A 21585-nucleotide genomic window follows, 5' to 3' on the forward strand; every position below is an offset into this window, starting at 1 on the left:
ATCATGTCGACTCCTATCCCGCCTGCCCCAAACACCTCTGCGGAGGATCTCATGGCTCAGCTCATCAGACAAGTAGCTAACCTTGCTACAGCTATGGAGGAACGCTCATCCTCTAAGTCAAGCATGAACAAACCCGAGGTTTTCAAGGGTAAAGATGGCGCTGAAGCCCGTCGCTTCATGGCTCAGTTCCAGAATTGGGCATCAGAACAACCGGATCTCGCCAAAAGCCAAGTAAAACTCATCAAGTCCGCCTTGGGCTTCTTCACAGAAAGTGCCGGAGATTGGGCAACTCCCCATCTGCTACATTTCAATGCGGAAAATCCCCCTTTCGGAGGAAATTGGGAGGCGTTTCTGAAGGAATTTAGCCAACGGTTTGAACCAATGGACCCAGGTATGGAAGCCCGTAGCGAGATCAAGAATCTCAGGCAAAGTAAAGGACAGACAGTTGCGGAATTCGCTCAGAAGTTCAAGGATATCGGAGATCGGACTGAAATGTCTGATATTGACTTGCGGGAACGTTTCTTCACTGCATTACTCCCAGAGATCCGACAACACCTTATCACCGTAAACATTGCCCAAGGAATTGCTCCGACTCTGAAGGAGGCAATCAAACGGGCCATATCGGTGGATGTCTACCTGCACGATCCCACCATGACTGGCCGGAACTCTGGATACCCTCCCACGCATACCGCTCATACTACCCCTGCTGACCCCCACGCTATGGACATTGATGCAACCCACACCAGGAATGGGAATACTAGGGAAGCATTCCTAGCTCGCATGCGAGGACGATGCTTCGGCTGCGGTGCCCAGGGTCATGTCAAGCAAAACTGCCCACACCGAGAAACCACCTGCCGCTACTGTGGACGTCGAGGACATCTGGAAGCAGTCTGCCAAGACAAATTCATGGGACTCGGACGAGACCGAGGCCGACGCCAGCAACCTCGACGCCAACAGATATCCGCTACGGGACCCGCGCCATTCTCCCTATTCCCAAACGAATCCGTCCAAATCGCGTCCTCGACCCCAACATCTGCTTCTGCACCCGTAGCTGCTACTCCGAGCCCCCCTAACCAGGACTTTTCCAATCAGATTGGTCAAATAAGGGAATTACTTGATCGTGCTAACGCTATGTCCTCCTCGTCCTCTGGCTTTCAACAGGGTTTTTAAAGAGGGTACCCGCTTCGGCTGCACCGAGAGTACCCCGTAATCAGTTTGTTATGTTCGCTACTTCCTCGTATGACTCGCACCCATCATGTACAATATCGTCGATCCGGGAATTAAACTCTACTTCCCCACATTTCCGAATTCATGCGAGACTAAGAGGAAGGAATCACAGTATAACAACTGCAGCCATGGTAGACTGTGGAGCTACCGCCCTGTTTTTAAACCAAGACTTTGTCACCCGGAACCATGTAAGATGTGCACCCCTCCATAAACCAATCGACGTTTTTAATATCGATGGAACACCTAACCGAGCTGGACGGATAACCCATTTTGCACGTCTAGCACTCACAGTGGATAATCAAGAGCGATGGATGGACTTTCTGATCACCAACCTAGGAGGTGAAGACATCATCCTTGGACTCCCCTGGCTACGGAAGGTAAATCCGGAGATTGATTGGGAGAAAGGACGACTTTCAGTAAAGCCTCCTCGAGTAACGATAGAAGAAGTCCCAGACGAGGAGATCTTGTACTCTCATCTAGCCGCCACTCACACAGAAACCCCGATCCTCGAACTCCCGGAACTGGAACCTCCCGCAGAAAACCCCCACATTGAGGTGCCACTAGAAGCGACCCTTGAACCGAGTGAATCAGCAGCGGTGGAAGAACCACCAATACACCGAATTCGAGCCAATCATAAAACTCGCCGGGCATGGGTAAAAGCAGGAATCCTAGAGGAACAGACGGAGGAAGTCTGGTGCGCCGCAGGATTCACTTACTCCCAGCAGCTAGCAGAGGAAGCCAACCGAGACAAACCCGTTAAAACCTTCGAAGAAATGGTCCCTGAGCAGTATCGTGATTTCAAGAAGGTTTTCTCAGAATCCGCCTCCGAACGATTACCTGCCCACCAACCTTGGGACCATGCGATTGATCTCGTACCTGGAGCACCGGCAACCATGCGTACCAAGATTTATCCCATGTCCCTAAACGAGCAGGAGGAGTTGGATCGTTTCCTAGAAGAAAACCTACGGAAAGGCTATATCGTCCCCTCAAAATCACCAATTTCATCACCGGTCTTCTTCGTAAAGAAGAAGGATGGGAAACTCCGTTTTGTACAAGACTACCGGAAACTGAACGAGTACACTGTGAAGAACCGATACCCTCTCCCATTAGTTGCTGACATCATTAGTCGACTTCAGGGAGCCAGATACTTCACGAAGTTTGATGTCCGCTGGGGTTACAATAACATACGGATTAAGAAGGGGCATGAATGGAAAGGCGCGTTCGCAACAACCCGAGGCTTGTTCGAGCCTAAGGTCATGTTCTTTGGTCTCACAAATTCCCCGGCCACGTTCCAAGCACTTATGAATGCTATATTTGCTGATCTCATTGCAGCCGGCAAGGTGGCAGTCTACCTAGATGACATCCTTATCTTCAGTAACGATCTCGAGGAACACCGACGAATGGTACGGGAAGTATTAACCCGGTTAGAAAAGCACGACCTCTACCTACGACCAGAAAAATGTGAATTTGAACAACAACAGATTGAATACCTCGGACTCATCATCTCAGAAGGGGAGGTGAGAATGGATCCGGTAAAAGTAGCGGCTGTTCGCGACTGGCCAGTCCCTACTAATCTTCGGGAACTACGAGGGTTCTTGGGATTTGCAAACTTCTACCGACGCTTTATCCGGAATTTTGCCAAAATAGCACGACCTCTGAATGACCTGACGAAGAAAGACACCAGCTTTACCTGGACCGACACTCGACAGAAAGCATTTGATACCCTTCGAGAAGCCTTCATCTCCGCACCGATCCTTGCCCTATGGACACCAGACAGGCCTACTCGAATCGAGGTAGACGCATCAGGCTTTGCCACGGGAGGCGCCCTTATGCAGAAGCAAGACGATGGCCAATGGCATCCGGTAGCCTTCAGATCGGCATCCATGCAGCCAGCGGAACGGAACTACGAAATCTACGATCGAGAAATGCTTGCTATCATTGAAGCACTGAAGGATTGGAGGAACTTTCTAGAAGGACTCCCTCAACCATTCGACATCATTACGGACCATTCGAACCTCGAATTCTGGCGCACTGCACAAGACCTCACCCGCCGACAAGCCCGATGGGCCCTCTATCTGTCACGGTTTGACTTTCATATGATCCACCGCCCTGGTAGAGTAAACACCCAAGCTGATGCTCTCTCCCGCATGGCAGTTCATCATGTATCGGACAGCGATGATAACCGACAACAGACAGTCCTTAAACCTGGCCACTTCGTAAAAATTGCAGCTTCGATCCTACAGAACCCCTTAGAGGATCGTATCCGGAAAGCCTCAGAACGGGAGGCACAGGTATTGGAGGGTCTCAAAACAGTCAAAGAGCACGGACTACAGCGCTTGGCCAATGGGATAGCCGAATGGGAAGAAGACAATGGGTTGGTCTACTACCGAGGTCGAGTATACGTACCAGCAAATGACGACCTACGCACTGAGGTACTCCGTCAATGCCACGACCATCCAACTGCAGGACACCCCGGACTACACGGGACACTCGACTTGGTCAGTACCCATTTCTGGTGGCCTACGTTGCGCTCTTTTGTGGAAAAATACGTTGAGGGATGCGAGGTTTGTGCCCGTAAGAAGATCCAGCGACACCCACGGGCCGTAACTCAACCATTAGATGTACCATCCGGTCTATGGGAAGAGGTAGGGGTTGACCTGATAACACAGCTACCTAACTCCCAAGGCTACGATGCTGTCTTGGTTTGCACAGACCTGTATGGAAAACAAATTCACGCCATTCCTTGCACCAGCTCCATCACAGCCGAAGGCGTTGCCGATATTTACTACCGAGAGATCTTCCGTCTCCATGGTCTTCCTCTTCACTTTAAATCCGACCGTGGACCCCAGTTTGCAGCTAAGCTCATGCGATCCCTTCTCGCTAGGCTAGGAATTAAATCAGATCTAACCTCCGGATACCGTCCTCAGTCTAATGGCCAAACCGAACGAGCAAATCAGGAAGTAGAGAAATACATCCGCCTCTATGTAGGACGACGACAAGACGACTGGGCAGAGCACCTTCCCATGGCGGAGTTTGTGATTAACTCACGGACTCATTCTGCGCTAGGCATGTCCCCGTTCGAGCTAACCTACGGCTATCTTCCCCTGTTCAATATCCCAGTGGGCCAACGCAGCGGTATTCCAGCTGTGGATGACCGTATACGGATTCTCCGAGAAGCGCGACAAGATGCCGGAGCTGCCTTACACCTAGGAAAGAAACAACAGAAGGAGGGATACGAACGCGGGAAGCGGAAAGCTCATCAATTTAAAGTTGGAGACCTAGTCTGGCTCAGTGCAGAGGACATTAACCTTCAACTTTCCAGTGAAAAGTTAGGAGATCGACAGCTTGGCCCTTATCGCATTCTGGAGAAAATTGGCCCTTTAGACTACCGCCTTGACCTTCCCCTATCCCTAGATCGCCTCCATCCCGTCTTCCATGTCGATAAACTATACCCCTGGAAAGGTAACTCCATTAATGGCGAAATACCAACACCACCAGAGCCGGTATACTTAGAGGATGAAGACGAACCGGAATACGAAGTAGAGGAGATCTTAGACAGCCGGGTTCGATGGAAGAAGTTGGAATATTTGGTTAAGTGGAAAGGTTACGACACAGGGCACAACTCTTGGGAACCCGCAGCCAACCTCAGTCGAGCACCAAAAATTGTTCGGGCCTTTCATAAAAAACACCCAACAGCGGCAAAGCCTTGACCATCGAGGGCAATGGTCATAAGGAGGGGGGTAATGTCATAAAGTACGCAGCCCCTATCATTTTCCTTTTCTCACCGTCTCGACGCCTTTACTTGTACGATACATCATCCCATCACTGTCAAACCCCCATCGATTACTGATCCATCGATTACTGATCCACCTGACCCATCTTCTCCTTCTATTGGCTTCCGCCACCTTCCTTGTTCCTAAACTGTACAGTATTACATCGTTGTTTCTCGCAGACCGGATTATGTATATATAGCCAACCCTCCACAGCCTGGTCCCTTATCTTGACCTCTCTGTCATTATCTGGGACCAGGTATGTGCTTACTTATTATTACCTATGACTACGATACTCAATATATCTCTGTCATTATCTGGGACCAGCCTGCCGCCGTTCTGCTTAGTCGCTCCGCCTTGTTGCCTTGTCCAGTCGCTCCGCCTCACCGTTCTGCTTAGTCGCTCCGCTTTCCCCGCTCCGTTAGTCACTCCGCCTCTGCCGCTTCGTGACACCACCGATTACCATTGGTGCATCCACAGCACATCCTCGAAGACGCTCATAATCGCCATTGATGCCTTTGAGAGACCAACGCATCCCATCAAAATCCATAGGAAGACTAGCAGCCTCAGGGAGATGTTTCCCCGCAACATTCATTTCCGAACCGGAATCAATCATTGCTACAAATTCAGAACCGTTAATAGAAACTCGCACGTCTCCAACAGTCATAGCAAAGAAACGGTTTGTAGGGATTTGCGCTACCCCACTTGAACACCGAAATACAAAGTCTTCGAGGACCTCGTCATCCTTGTCCACAAAAACTCGTCGCACGTACGACTCGGGACCACGAGTACCTTCAACAGCAGAGAGAGCTGCACGCTCTTGTTCTCTCGCCTCGTATGGATCATAAGGAGGAATATAAGGAGAAGACTCAGCTTTTCTAGTGTTTCCCTCCTTGGGAACACCATATTCACACTTTGTTCGTGTATTCTCTGACATAAGCTTTGAGAGTTGGGGACTAAGCCCAAGCAACTGGAAGAGCGGTACTTCAACTCGCATGTCACCTATTCTAGAAATCATAGACTGGGGGTCAGCAAAATCTTGAACTTTAGAAGTGAAATGGTACTGGGGATTGTTCGAAGATTTATTCTTGTCCACTTCCTGCATCTCTACATCTCGGTTACCTCCACGCGGAACTCCTGGTCGTGATCCCTTCCATCCTTGGTTCGTATTTATAGGATTTTGCGGAGGAGGAAAGGTTGTCCTCGGATTCGGATTTGGCAGTGCTGGCATAATAGTCGGATTTGGTGCAAACCGTACCTGCTGAGTAGGCTGTTGCATTGGAGGCTGAGGGACTGGAACTGGATTAGTAGGCGGAACAACTTTTGGAGACTCGGCAGGTGTTTGATCGGAACGTTTGTAGCGCTCCGGGCGATTAACCTGTGTCCTAGGATCAAGACGTTTCGAGGTGTCCAGTCCAGAACGTGTAGAGGGGTTAGAAATATACTCATAAGGAAAGGAATCAAGACTGAATCCGTTACCGGATAACACTTCTGAATCATCATACATCAATCCAACCGAGTGAGTAGAACGCATATGCGGAGGCTCATCCCGGCCAGATGATCCAGATGGCGCCGCCGGACCAACTGAAGTACGGAGGTGTCGAAGGTAGGCAGCTACTCCTCCAGACCATCCCTTTGGAACTTGAGGAAGATCACTTCCATCCAGCTGGATATAACGAGATCTCTGCGCATCAAACGTAATAAGGTGGTCAGTAATCAGACTATTCGTTTCAGGACAGAACCTTGGGCCAATAGGATGAACACCATCCTGGCCACAAGGATTACCACAGATGAAACAACGCCTTGTCATATTGCCTTGGCTGTTCCTGCGACTACCTCCATCGCGTTCCTGCATCGTATTAACAGCTAGCGTAAGCGCTTCCAACTTCTTCGCAAGCTCGTCAATATGCGAAGCAGGAACCTGCTTGGGAGGCATTGCACCAGGGGCTTTGTATCCGACTGCCTCGTTGAGGACATTGACCTGAGAAGGGACAGCAACAGTAACTCGATTTCCAAGCTCATCGAAAGTGGACTTAACTTGGTCTGTCTTGTCTATATTCCATTCTTCATAGATGAGGGAATGCTTGTCAAACCTCATCCTCAAGATCTTGAGAGATTCCGCAATACTCGGGGGGTCATCTCGAGTGCGCTTTTGCTCAGGCGCCGAGCTCAAGAACCAGTCCTTCATCGAATGAGGAAGACCTAAAACAAAATAATAGTCATAACGCTTCTCAGTGATAAGTCCGCGTTTCTTGAGCGAAGAAGCAATGGCTACAAAATCACGAAGGTAGCTTTCGACTTCAGACAATTTGACGAAATTAGACTTAGCTGAGCTCTGCTTGCAGAATTCTTTAAGTTCCTCCTCCGAATACTCCTTCGGCTTGTCTGTCGAGCCATAGAGGTTGTACAGAGCAGCTTTCGCATTTATCCACTTGAGGGTCTGGGCTTTGTCCACGTCGAATTCGTCCATGTAAATAATGGTATCCTTTACTTTGTCAGAAGAATAATCGAGGATATACTTGACCATACTATCCAGGTCGGTTTCTCCAGCTTGATTCGCATGTTGAACAATCCGATTGAGGAAATCGTCGATGTACCGCCCATTGAAGAATGGAGCGTTGGCCGTTCGGGGAATCGGCATAGGAACCCGAAGGTTATACATTGTAGCGGCTGTAGTAGTGGCGGGTGTAGTTGTTGACATTGTTTAAAATGCCTATAAAAGTGTGGTGAGAAGTTTACAATTGGGAAGAGGATACTTAGCTTTATGAGCCAAAGGACCTCGGAAAACTGAAACCCTCGCGGTGGGCTCCACTAAAGAAAGGTTAATCGGTCCAAGCGAGGACCTGCGAAGGAATCAGTCGGGTCCAGGTATCAGTTTGGGGGAGAACAGCCTTCGTAGACTTGTAGTGTCTTGAGAATAGCTTAGAGAGGAGAGTAGTTAGTAGTAATAGAAAATAAACACTTAGCTTGGACACGAATCGTTCACACAACGATTTCACAATTCACGATACACACTGGGAGTTACCAAAAAGGGGGATAAGATTCTGTTTTGTAAGTACACCTTGATATTTGACTCGGGCGGCCACGCGTTCTCTTGCGTCGCCCGACGTCGTACATGCCAATCAGAAACATATATATTTGATAAAGAAAAGAGTCCGTCGAAGGTGAAGTAACACTAGCTTCCCAAAGCTTCTAGCGCGTCCGAATGCGACCCGGGTTTACACACAAGACTAGTTGACCGTACCGCTCGCCTACGACCATCAGCGAGGACAACTGGGTGGCTCAAGCCCAATGCCTGGTACGGGTGTGCTCCGAGGAAGCAATTCGGCGGCCTTGGCATTTGGTAGGCGTCGTGATGCGAGAGGGGGAGGAATGATCAAACAAAGTTGAGAGAAAAAAAAAGAAAGTGAAAGCATAAGTATAGTAACGTACTGCAACCCAATGATCCTACCCAAACACTCCCTCCAATGATCCTGAATCCCGAGCTCGTTGGATAGAGTACCGCGTCGAATAATTGCCATAAATAAATATTGTTGGAACGGAGAGGAAGCAAAACCGAAAACCCGACCGTCGGATCGTGATAAGCTGAATGTGGCGCAGCGCTGCTGACATCGCGTCGAAAGGGAAGAGTGAGAAGTACGAGAGGAATGAGAAGAGGGACGAGAACGAGATGGTGGTGGTTGAAGAAGAAGAAGGAAGGGAATTATGTAATGGTCTGGAATGCAATACAAAGTGAAGTAAGTTTAAAAGTACAAGCAACCGCCGGGATGGCCGAAATAGGATGTATAAGTGAAAGTAGGTATTTTATAGTATATTCTTAAAGGCGTATATTGGGCATAGAAGTATATTGTTAATAAAGTATGTTTGAAAAGGTATAAGAGGTGTGTGGCTACCAACGAGGCAAGCCACACTCCCACACCGAGGAAGGTTAAGGACATTCAGTCCTTCTTGGGTTTCGCAAATTTCTATCGTCGTTTTATTTATAATTATAGCGATATCGTTGTGCCGATGACTCGGCTTACCCGAAAAGGCGCTCCCTGGATCTGGGACAGCAGCTGTCAAGAGGCCTTCGAAAACCTCAAAATCGCTTTTACTTCTGCGCCGATACTGGCCCATTGGGAGCCGAATCGCCCACTTATCGTGGAGACCGACGCTTCCGATTACGCCATTGCGGCTATTCTTTCCATCCAATATGCTGACGGTGAAATTCATCCTCTAGCCTTCCTTTCCAGAACGCTTCATGCGGCGGAACTCAACTACGATACACACGACAAAGAGCTACTGGCCATCTTCGAGGCCTTTAAAGCTTGGCGTCATTATCTGGAAGGTTCGGGTGATCCGGTGGACGTCGTCACCGATCACAAGAATCTTGAGTATTTCTCTACTACCAAGGTTCTTACACGCCGACAGGTCCGATGGTCTGAATTTTTACATCAATTTAATATGGTCATTCGCTTCCGACCGGGGAAACTCGGCGAGAAACCTGATTCGATAACTAGACGCTGGGACGTCTACCCTAAAGAGGGGGATATCGGCTACGCCCAAGTGAACCCTCACAACTTTCGTCCTATCTTTACTAACAAACAACTCACTGCGTCTCTTCGAGCTACCTTCCTGGAAGGCCCCGTCTTACGAGCCTCGATTATCATGGATATCGAAGCCCTACACCAAGCAATCATTCTCGCCCTTCCCGCCAATCCGAGCTCCGTCGCTGGTTTGGAACTTGCAAAAGATCCTTCCAATGAACGTTGGAGCTTAGGTAGCGACAAGCTACTACGCCTTGACGACCGTATTTATGTCCCTAATCACGGCGATCTTCGCCTTCAAGTTCTTCGCTATTTTCATGATCATCCACTCTCCGGCCATTTCGGCCAGAACCGCACTCTGGAAGCTGTACGTCGTCAATACACCTGGCCCAAGGTCAGAGACTTTGTTCGTGACTACGTTACCTCCTGCACTATCTGTGGTCGCAATAAGCCCCGCCGTCACCGGCCTTACGGCTTGTTGAAACCTCTGCCGGTTCCGGTCCGACCATGGGATTCCATCTCCATGGACTTCATTGAGCAACTGCCAATGTCGAATGGTTACACAGCTATCCTAGTCGTTGTGGATCGATCTTCCAAACAAGCTATATTTATTCCAACTCACGACACCATTACTTCCGAACAATTAGCTGAGCTTTTTGTTATTCACGTCTTCTCTAAGCATGGTGTTCCTAATCATGTTACTTCCGATCGTGGTTCCGAATTTGTTTCGGCGTTCTTCCGGGCTCTCGGTAAAGCGCTCTCTATGGAACTTCACTATACCTCTGGATACCATCCGGAAGCCAATGGGCAAACTGAGCGTGTCAATCAGACTCTCGAGCAGTACATCAGGATCTACTGTTCCTACCAACAAGATGACTGGTCGCCTCTACTTCCGATCGCCGAGTTCGCCTATAACAACGCTCCCAATGCTTCCACTGGTATTACTCCATTCTTCGCTAACAAAGGATACCACCCAAATATCACCGTTCGGCCCGAGGTCGATATGAAGTCTGATCTAGCTAGAGACTTCGTCGTCAATCTCGATGAACTCCACGTCTTCCTTCGAGAGGAAATCCTTTTAGCTCAGTCTCGTTATAAGGAACAAGCTGACAGGAAAAGAATCTCGCACCCGGAGTTCCCGATCGGCTCCGAAGTATTCGTTCTTGCTAAGCATATTCGCTCCACTCGTCCTACTGAAAAATTCTCTGAAAAATATCTTGGTCCTTTCAAGGTCATCAGTCGACCTGGTACCTTATCTTACGAGCTCAAGCTCCCGGACTACCTTCGCTGAATTCACCCGGTTTTCCACGTCTCACAGCTGGAGCCAGTTACACCGAATCCATTTCCGAATCGTACTCAATCTCCTCCACCTCCAATTGAAGTTGATGGTGAAGAGGAGTACAACATTGCCGAAATCCTGGACTCCAAGCTGGACAGAAGGTATAAACGTTGCCCTCTACGTTATTACATTCGGTGGGCCGGTTACGAAGGTACCGACGATGAGTTTTCTTGGGTTGCTGCTGATGAACTACATGCTGACGAACTTGTACCGGCATTCCACGCCCGATACCCTCACAAGCCTGGACCTTGATCACAAAAACATCCTATTCCTTTTCCCCGTTTTCGCCATGCTCCGCCGAAGTTTACTTCGTGTGTTTAGAGGGTAAACACGATGATAGCAAATTGAGTGTTTACCTCTCTTTCTTAAATTGCTTACTTTGTTTTTTAGTTACTATTTTACTTATTCTTCAATCACACTTAAGCTACTTATACTTCAAAAACTAATTACTTCTTACGCCGCTTCGCGGCCCATTCGCTTTCCGATTTCAAAATCGAGTTAACATTTTTTTTTTATATATACAAAGTCCAAAAAACAAAATTATATAACGAAGGCAGGGCAACAAGAAGAGTACAAGAAGATGGCCGAAGGCCGATGTTCGATGTCCGATGTTACTCTACTCCGCTCTCTCCTTCCCTTTCTCCGACCGGGCCTTCTTCGGCGCCGGTTCTCCCTCTTCCTCTACCTCCTCCTCTCCTTCTCCATCCTCTTCTTCTCCCATCCTCCTATCCTCTTCTTCCTCCTCACTATCCACGACCCTTCTCCTCTTCTTCGGCAGCCGCGAAGGTCCTGGTTCCGGCATCTCCGGTGGCGTTTTCCTCCTTCTCGCGGCGTCCGTCATCAACCAGTCCAACTTGCGGTTGATATGGCGGTTGTAGGTGTTGTCCTTCAACTGGCCCTCTCGAAGCTGCCGGTTGTCTGCCAGCAGCTGAGCCATCTGGCTCTCCAAGATCGCCAGGCGCTCGCCGATCGGTTGTCCTCCCCCCTCTCGCTTCACCGTCGAAGGCCGCCCGGAGTACGAGCATCTGACCTTAGCGTCGTGACAGGGTTTACAAATAATTGAACTCCTCTTGCCAGCCTGCATCTGGCAAGGGATCTTCTTGTTCCTGCATCGTTCGCAGGGAACTCGCTCATCGTCGTCTTCATCGTCATCATCTCCGCCATCGTCCGGATCTCCGCCGCTAGCCTAAAAAACTTAGAGTTAGTAAGTCGGTGAGGATATGGCAGAAATCACTCACCTCCATCCTCTGTTTGCCCTTGGCTTTCCTAACCACCCGAGGAACTTCTACTTCCACTCGACGAGCGGAAGTAGATGCTTCCCCTGGGGAAGGGCCCCGGCGGTTTCGCGCTGCCGCGGCTGCCGCAATCCTCCTTCTCTTCTCCGCTGCCTCTTCCTCCAATCTTCTGGCATTGGCGGCCTGCTCGGCGACCTCTTGCCTCTGCCTCTCCTCCTCTGCTTTCTGTCTAGCTTCTTCCTCCGCCTTCCTTTTTTCCTCCTTCCTCTTCCGGTTCTTCTCCCTGGTGAGTTGCAATTGGAGCTCGAGCTCCCGTTCCTCGTCAGAAGGATCCGGCGTTGAAGGGCGAGTTGGGGCCGGGGGCGAAGTTGGATGGGCGCCGGTGACCGAAATCGAGCCGACGGTAGTGGTGGTTCGGGTGGTGGTGCGACTAGAGGACATGTGTACTTGGAGTTTTGGGAACTTGGCCATAGCGGCAAAACCTGGCCCTTTTTTATAGGGTCAAAACTACGCACGGACCAGCAAGAAATTTTCTTCGAGTTGTACTCAGTTTACGGTGTACCGAAAATTTTCTTGGATGACTAATGATAATCCCCGGTACCAACGGCTTTTGAAAATTTTCCTGCTGACTGACAGGCCAAATTCCCGATGCTGACGGCCTTTAAAATTTTTCCTTGTTGACCAATCAACTCCCGGTATTAATGGCTTTCGAGGGCTCAAGCCTAAGAGGGGGATACTGTCAAGTCCATGCCGCGGGCCTCCATTCCGCCGCTCGGTATTCCGAAGATCTGCTTTTATTGTAATCTCTTCCTATTGTTCTTTCTCGCTACACATATCCTTTCGTCCTAGTCTCTCATTATTGTCTTTTACTCTTTCGTTCTAGTCTCTCCTTATTGTCTTTTACTCTACCCTGCAGGTACTACTCGTATAGCTCCTAGTAGTTAGTCTGGCGCTCCGCACCGATGCGCCGCTCCGTAGATATAAATACTGCCTGTACGCTACTGTAGTTCCTTAGTTTAATTATCAACTTAGATCAACTTAGATCTCCCTTCTCAACTTAGCTCCTCTCTAAGTCTTCAGGCTCAACGCCTTGAAGTACTCTCTCTACAGCCTTTGGACTTATAAGTTCTTTGGCCCGCTCCTCGTCACCGGCAATACCGCCGCTCCGACTTGGCTGCTTCTCAGTTCCTCCCTTCTCTACTCTCGATCTCCGGGGACTAACGGCGTAACGGCGGTGTTGTTAATAACTTCACTACTGTCCCACTCGTCTTCCGCACTTAGACACCCTGTGGCTCTGGCACGGTTACACAGTGTACATGATCTTAACACTTAGCCATGAGAAAATATATTAATTCAGCTCCCCCTTCCCGACATAGTCTGATCAGGGTATTAGCTTCGTCACCGGGAGTGACAGAGGGTTGTTCTCCATTTTCAGGAGTAGGATGCTCAGTACTAGGTCCGGGAACCTGTTCTGGCTCAGGACGTTCTTGCTCAGCCGAGGAGCTACCTGGCTGTGGTGCGCGTCTCTGAATATCCCTCTTTGGTCTCTCTACCTGTTGTTCCGTAGGAAGCTTAGTGCTGCTTCTAGGATCACCGGTAAGACGAGTAGGTGGTCTCCGCACACGACCTGAACGTCTCAACTGTTCTTGAGCAGGAGGTTGTTCATTCCGGGGTTGTGGCGGCGGACTAGGATCTCGTGCTGGCTGTTCAGCTGGCACAGGCGGTGCAACGTCTTGCTCCGGATCCTGTCTCATTTGGGGAGTGGTAGGTTGATGAAAGATGGGAACATCATCATCACCAGGTGGAGGAATAGGATCTTTAGGATCTGGGTTGCGATCTGGTAGTCGCGTAGAGCGATGACGCTCTGAGGATTTACAACGAGGAAATAATTTCTCGTCAAACACAGCGTGCGTAGCAGTGAACATGGCATTGTTCGACCGCATGTAGATATTTCCGTGTCCACCGTCAGAAACTCCGAGATATGTCATTAGTTCTGACCTAGGCGATTGTTTGTTTGTCCGTATTTCTTCATGAAGATAGACATACGCGCCACAGCCAAAGACACGCAAGTGATCTATGCGCGGAACTTTGTTGTACAAAATCTCATATGTGTCATATGCATGCAATTCACCCATACGCTTCCCGGCCCGGCCCGGAGCGGCCGGACTTCGGAGTAATTACCTTGTGACTTATTTATTATTCCGAGCTTTCATCGAGGTCTTATGACTACTGTATTTGGGATGTATATAAGCTAGAATACTTTGTACGTTGTAGTCAAGCTTGAAATCAAGTGTACCATCTTATCCCAGTCTTTAATATCTCCTTTACCCTTTGCTTCCGGACTCCCGGATCATCAGGAACCCCATTTAGGCTGCTCATCCCAATCTTGCACTCTTGCCATAATTCCCGGGGACACCAACAGTGTGTGAAGGGTGTTGCTAATAGCTTCACCGACGTCCCACTCCCAGTGTGTACTACAGGCCAATACTCAGTTCCGGACCTCGGAATTATCCCGGGCCATTCCCGGGCCAGATCCGGCCTCAGAACCTCTATAGCTATTGACCTGTAGGCACGGTCTTGTCAGTATTTCAAGCTTACACTTCATTACACTGTTCCTTCACCAAAATACCCCTCCATTATGTCCTTTGGCTCTGATTCAGGATCCTTCCTCGAGTATGCCTTATCTTTACCTGATCCGGTCGGCCCGGACCCGGAAACTTCGGATTCGTCGGACCAATCTAGCCCATCTGACCACAATTCTGAACAAGAATCAGTTCAGTCCGGTACTATTTCCGATCCTGACCAGTCAAGTTATGACTCGGAATTTCCTGGCCCATTTGATTATGATTATCTTCATGAATCCTCTGACTTCGACTCGGATCACCCCGGCCCTTATGATCTCCGTTACCTACATTCCTATCCTTCATCCTCAGCCTCAGACTCGGTTGAGTCTTTCCACTCGTTTGCCTCTGATAACTCCGAAGCGCCGGAACTCCGGCCCGGTGATGACAGATCTGGTCATCCTCACCTCGGACCCGATGGCAGGCTTTTGGACTCTGAGAGGGAAAGGCGCAGGGTGCTCGGGTTGTGCTTTTATTGTGGAGGAGAACATATGAAGGTAGATTGTCTCAAACTGCAGGCCCGTACAGGACAGAACTACGATGCAGATAACTCTGAATCAGATGTTCCGGGCTCCGATGATGGTTCTGAGTAATTCCTAATTTTTTCTACATTTTAATTCCGAATTTTCCGCCCATTTCTGAGTCTTAGACCGAGTTTTCCTTTCCTTTCATGATTTTCACTTATTTGACCTTACAAATTCCGCTTTTTCCGAATTTCGGCCCGAGATTTTGCACCTTTCCATGATCAATTTTTGTTGACAGTATAATTTACTTTGTTTCTAAGCTTCGGACCGCTTTTTTTTTTCCATATGTTCCACTTCTGTTTCGAGTTTTTGAATATTCAGGTAATGTTTCATTGTAATAACTATTATTGCTTCATTCCGGCCCGATTTGGCCGATGTTTTTGCTTATTATTGATTACTAATTATTCCATTCATGTTTCCGACCTTGCTCCGATTTTCCCATCATTTTATTGGCATTATCTCAAGCTTGCTCATTAGCACTTCCATTCACTTACCTGTTATCATTTCTATTTATGTTGATTCCTTTGCTTCACCCACAAGCTGCTCCTCTGTTTAGTAGGATTTCATTGATTATTTGTTAGGATACAGTTTCTACTCCCACTTAGATCCGTTGATCTGCCGGGTAGACCGAAACACTTTTTTCCAACTCATTTTTTATGATTATCCTTATAGCGCTTTCCGGCTTTGCTTCCCTTGGAACTTCCGGTCTCGGGATGGTTCTACCATCACTCTGGACACTTTGTGTCAATTTTGGCCTTTTAGGCATCGCTCTTGTGTGGATATCAGCTCAGGTTATCATTTTTGGCAACACTTTGTGTTGATTGGTATGCCGGACTTTTCCGCAGTTTCCGACGATTTTTCCGGCCCAATCCCGCCCCTCGGCTCGGATTTTATTCCGAAATTTTCCCTACTCCATTACCCTATCCTCCTACATCACCATTTACTCCAACTTCGGCTCTTGATTCATGGCTTTCGAGGGCTCAAGCGTACTTGGGGGATACTGCTGTATTCCAGTCCTGTATTTCAATTTTCGGACCGGCTGCTCCCGATTATTCCGAATTTCGGAACTTGTTTTAGTCTTTTGAGACTTCAGAACACTTTCCGGCCGGCCCGGACTTCGGAAGTTACGTGGTCATCCATTCTTTTGTTGATTATTTGGTTACGAGTTTACTTTGTTTTAATCTGGTTTTTCTTTGCTTTATTATGTTCTTTTGACCCCCTACAATGGCAGGCCGATCCTTTCCAATTTCTCCGAGACTTCCACTTTTAATTTATTCTTCACTACTGGATCTAATCCAATCCCTTTGCTTTACTATACTTTACTATTTCACTGCACACATATTCACAGAGGCCTTCGTGGGCTCAGGCCTAACGGGGGGATACTGTCATATGCATGCAATTCACCCATACGCTTCCCGGCCCGGCCCGGAGCGGCCGGACTTCGGAGTAATTACCTTGTGACTTATTTATTATTCCGAGCTTTCATCGAGGTCTTATGACTACTGTATTTGGGATGTATATAAGCTAGAATACTTTGTACGTTGTAGTCAAGCTTGAAATCAAGTGTACCATCTTATCCCAGTCTTTAATATCTCCTTTACCCTTTGCTTCCGGACTCCCGGATCATCAGGAACCCCATTTAGGCTGCTCATCCCAATCTTGCACTCTTGCCATAATTCCCGGGGACACCAACAGTGTGTGAAGGGTGTTGCTAATAGCTTCACCGACGTCCCACTCCCAGTGTGTACTACAGGCCAATACTCAGTTCCGGACCTCGGAATTATCCCGGGCCATTCCCGGGCCAGATCCGGCCTCAGAACCTCTATAGCTATTGACCTGTAGGCACGGTCTTGTCAATATGGTGTCTTCCATTTGTGACGACGCATAGGAGTGCGGTTATACACATGCACAGCGTGTGCAACAGAGAATTCCCACCAGGAATCAGGAATACAGGCTTGAAAGCGCTGTGGTTCACTTTTCTCAATAATAGTCCGGATAAACCTTTCGGCTCTTCCATTCTGCTGGTGGATATGAGGAGATGACCATTGTGCTTTGATACCTTCGTTCTTAAAGAACTCATCAAGTGCATTGGATCTAAATTCTCTGCCACCATCAGACATCCATTCCTTGACGTTAGTCTCGTATAGATTTTTGACTGTGGCAATGAATTGCTTTATCACCGGAAGAGCTCCGCTCTTCTTTTTTAAGTGGCAGTAGAACCCATGCGAAGTATAGTCATCTATGAAGAAGATCGTATACTTGTACTTGTGGTACGAAATGGTAGGCCATTCTTTGAGGTCTGAGTGAATAATCTCGAAGGGACGTGATGCCCGACGATTAGTTGGCGGAAATGGACGTAAAGTCATCTTTCCCTTGGCACAACCTTCACAGAGTTCTTCCTCATGGGGAATGCTAAAGGTGGGAACACCTTCTGCATGTTTCCTCAGTTGAGTGAGTGCTTCGCGCGATGGATGACCCATGCGACGATGCATGGTAGTGTAGTCCACTGAGTGGATCACTAGGTTTACAGCCATAGGCTGTGGCGAATAATCTTTGAGAATGTAGATTGTATCGCTGTGAGTTCGTGGTTCAAATGACAGGAATAAACCGTCTTTGTCCCAGAAGTCAACTTTGTCTGCGTTGCCGCGAACAGTTTTGCCATCTTGTAGGAAGCGTCCTTGTGCTATAAGGCGATGACTCAACTCCTTCATATAGAATACTGGAGCGATTCGTGCCGAATGCATGCGACCTCTAACATCCTTGAAATTTATCAAGACAGTCCCAACGCCAGTAATGTAGGCAGTTGTGGTTGCAGTTGCTATGAGCACTTTTTCCTCAAGGTCTTCATACTCAATGAAGTCACTCAAGTCAAAGGTAGTGTGTTCAGAACAACCAGAGTCGTTCATCCACCATTTAGGTTGATTTCTCTGTTTACCCTTACACTTCTTGCACACAGAGTATGAAACGTCATGTACACAAAAATGTTCATTGGATATATACTTGGCATCGATACGGTAATTATACAAACGGGACAAGAGATCAGGCTCAAAGGCTGACTTGCATGTCTTCGCCACTGCAACCGATGAAGGTGCGTTAGTATATCCCATATGGTCAAGATCAGAGGAGGGTACTGACCCCATGGTGTCCATGAATCCAGTGATTGCCAAAATTTCACGATTCAAGTCGAAGTTCATCAACTCATCAGGGTCGAAAGAGGCAGTTCCTGGGACCTCAAAGTCCATAGGAGGAGATGGAGGAGGCGGCGTAGGAGCCTTACTGCCATTCTCAACATCATCCACAGGAGACATTGCACGAGTGCGCTTTGTTGGAGGATCAAGTTCATCATCACTGTCCAACTCCGAAATATGCCCAGCTGGCTCAAGGGTGCGAATGACTTCGGCAGTCGCACGGACGCCAATGTCACGGGCACGTTTGATGGCCATCCTTGTCTTCTTATGAAGATGAAGGGACGTAGCATTAGGAGGAGGGTTGTAAGGAGGATGGATGGAGTGCTTGCGCACATCTTGAACAGAAGGAGTAAGATCAGTACGTACCGGACCAAAGTCAACAGTACTGCCAATCGGACTGAAGTCCATAGAGTCTGCATCAGCTTGGGCAGCGTTTGCATTCTTCTTAGCCTTCTTGTTCTTTCCACTGCCACGCTTACGCTTCTTCTTGTTGTCATCGTTCCCATTCTGTCCCTTCTGCTGCTGGTTACTACCGTTACCATGCTGCTGTTGGGAGAACTTGGGATCATTTCCCTTGCGATGAACGTTCGAAAACTTGTTCGCGTTCTGCGGTTGGGAGTTGCCAATGGTGTCTCCGCTGAAAGTGTTCATAACTGCGATACGAACTTTAGCAAAGGTCAATTTCTTGAGCTCTGCAGTTTCAAGCTGAGACATGGTTTGGATAACGACAGAGTAACGTGATGGGAGCTTAGATAAAAGAATCAAAGCTTCGAGGTGGTCAGCAAGACCAATGCCAGCTTCATCCATACGGGTGAAGTACATGCCAATCTCCATCATAGAGGACAGCGGATTTTGCTTGTATGGAATTTTAATAGCCATAGCGGCAGCAAAGTCATTAAAGACTGCGCCCAGACTCTTGACATTGTAAGTCTTGGCTAGATAGTTCCAAAGCTTCTTAGCTGTGTCGCTGTATTCCTTGGCAAGGATGCGGATGGAGGGAGAGATACGGAGGCGAATGTTACCAATAGCCTTGGTGTCGATCTCCTTCCAGGCTTTGAAAACAACCTCATAGTTCTTCCAGGCTTCAACACTGGCGGCGTTTGCAGCAACAAGTGGAGATGGTTCACTGGGTTGGTCAGTCGTAATTGCTGATTCAAGCCCTGTAGCCTGAAGGAAGGCTTCCATTTCGGAGGCCCAGGTGTCGTAGTTATCACCTTTGAGGGTGGTGGTAACAGCGGTAAACAGTGCAGAGGACATTGCGATCTGGATAAAATCAACAGAAAATGTCAGCATGCAATTCATAAACGCTCAATGACAACAGATGGAAACAAAATGTCATAAATGTTATTGCCAGTAGTGACAAGCTGCGACATATGTCTAGCAAGCTGTCATCTACAGTGGCAAGCACTCTTGGGTGATGTCATAATCAGCACTGTTAAGTGCGATATTGACTTCAGCACCAGAGGCGACGTTCCAGGTAAAGGTCTGTGTCAGAGACAGCAATCAAATAGATGCGTCAATGACAACAGTAGACCAGAGAGCGCTGCAAGCTTAGAGCTCAGCAAAGCGTTCATCCGGGGCCCATAACCTGTTGAGCAGGCAGGTGGTGCATAGTGGAACACTCTCCAGCACCTTACCTGGGTAGTGTCACGAAGCGGCAGAGGCGGAGTGACTAAGCAAGACGGTGAGGCGGAGCGACTAAGCAGGTCAGCGAGGCGGAGCAACTAAGCGGAGCGGAGGCAAACTGGTCCCAGATAATGACAGAGAGGTCAAGATAAGGGATCAGGCTGTGGAGGGTTGGCTATATATACATAATCCGGTCTGCGAGAAACAACGATGTAATACTGTACAGTTTAGGAACAAGGAAGGTGGCGGAAGCCAGTAGAAAGAGAAGATGGGTCAGGTGGATCAGTAATCGATGGATCAGTAATCGATGGGGGTTTGACAGTGATGGGATGATGTATCGTACAAGTAAAGGCGTCAAGACGGTGAGAAAAGGAAAATGATAGGGGCTGCGTACTTTATGACATTACCCCCCTCCTTATGACCATTGTCCTCGATGGTCAAGGCTTTGCCGCTGTTGGGTGTTTTTTATGAAAGGCCCGAACAATTTTTGGTGCTCGACTGAGGTTGGCTGCGGGTTCCCAGGAGTTGTGCCCTGCATCGTAACCTTTCCACTTAACCAAATATTCCAACTTCTTCCATCGAACCCGGCTGTCTAAGATCTCCTCTACTTCGTATTCCGGTTCATCTTCATCCTCTAAGTATACCGGCTCTGGTGGTGTTGGTATTTCACCATTAATGGAGTTACCTTTCCAGGGGTATAGTTTGTCAACATGGAAGACGGGATGGAGGCGATCTAGGGATAGGGGGAGGTCAAGGCGGTAGTCTAAAGGGCCAATTTTATCCAGAATGCGATAAGGGCCAAGCTGACGATCTCCTAACTTTTCACTGGAAAGCTGAAGATTAATGTCCTCTGCACTGAGCCAGACTAGGTCTCCAACTTTAAATTGATGAGCTTTCCGCTTCCCGCGTTCGTATCCTTCCTTCTGTTGTTTCTTTCCTAGGTGTAAGGCAGCCCCGGCATCTTGTCGCGCTTCTCGGAGAATCCGTATACGGTCATCCACAGCTGGAATACCGCTGCGTTGGCCCACTGGGATATTGAACAAGGGAAGATAGCCATAGGTTAGCTCGAACGGGGACATGCCTAGAGCAGAATGAGTTCGTGAGTTAATCACAAACTCCGCCATGGGGAGGTGCTCTGCCCAGTCGTCTTGTCGTCGTCCCACATAGAGGCGGATGTATTTCTCTACTTCCTGATTTGCTCGTTCGGTTTGGCCATTGGACTGAGGACGGTATCCGGAGGTTAGATCTGATTTAATTCCTAGCCTAGCGAGAAGGGATCGCATGAGTTTAGCTGCAAACTGGGGTCCGCGGTCGGATTTAAAGTGAAGAGGAAGACCATGGAGACGGAAGATCTCTCGGTAGTAGATATCGGCAACGCCTTCGGCTGTGATGGAGCTGGTGCAAGGAATAGCGTGAATTTGTTTTCCATACAGGTCTGTGCAGACCAAGACGGCATCGTAGCCTTGGGAGTTAGGTAGCTGTGTTATCAGGTCAACCCCTACCTCTTCCCATAGACCGGATGGTACATC

At 48.5% G+C, this 21585-nt stretch overlaps 3 protein-coding genes across 3 annotated transcripts; 2 read left to right on the forward strand and 1 right to left on the reverse strand.

The window, feature by feature from the left end:
- Positions 1-5418: 5418 nt before the first annotated feature.
- Positions 5419-7698, reverse strand: C8R40DRAFT_1175578 (uncharacterized protein; the record flags this gene model as incomplete). The annotated part of the gene is made up of 1 exon (XM_046232353.1): positions 5419-7698. The coding sequence occupies one exon, from the start codon at positions 7696-7698 to the stop codon at positions 5419-5421; it is 2280 nt and encodes a 759-aa protein (XP_046081634.1).
- Positions 7699-14571: 6873 nt separating this feature from the next.
- On the forward strand, positions 14572-15441 carry C8R40DRAFT_1126204 (uncharacterized protein). Its single transcript, XM_046229014.1, has one exon. It carries the CDS (start codon positions 14736-14738, stop codon positions 15309-15311), a length of 576 nt encoding a protein of 191 aa, XP_046081635.1. The 5' UTR covers positions 14572-14735; the 3' UTR covers positions 15312-15441.
- An 853-nt stretch (positions 15442-16294) lies between these two features.
- On the forward strand, positions 16295-16797 carry C8R40DRAFT_1126206 (uncharacterized protein). Its single transcript, XM_046229015.1, has one exon. The coding sequence runs from the start codon at positions 16467-16469 to the stop codon at positions 16701-16703; it is 237 nt and encodes a 78-aa protein (XP_046081636.1). The 5' UTR covers positions 16295-16466; the 3' UTR covers positions 16704-16797.
- The last annotated feature ends 4788 nt before the right edge of the window (positions 16798-21585 follow it).

This window comes from Lentinula edodes (genome assembly GCF_021015755.1).
Source record: "Lentinula edodes strain Le(Bin) 0899 ss11 chromosome Unknown C8R40scaffold_44, whole genome shotgun sequence".
Taxonomy (NCBI): domain Eukaryota; kingdom Fungi; phylum Basidiomycota; class Agaricomycetes; order Agaricales; family Omphalotaceae; genus Lentinula; species Lentinula edodes.

What these genes read in the sequence shown, in the direction of transcription:
- C8R40DRAFT_1126204 (XM_046229014.1), top strand. Translation starts at nt 14,736, where the DNA reads ATGTCCTTTGGCTCTGATTCAGGATCCTTCCTCGAGTATGCCTTATCT.
- C8R40DRAFT_1126206 (XM_046229015.1), top strand. Translation starts at nt 16,467, where the DNA reads ATGGCAGGCCGATCCTTTCCAATTTCTCCGAGACTTCCACTTTTAATT.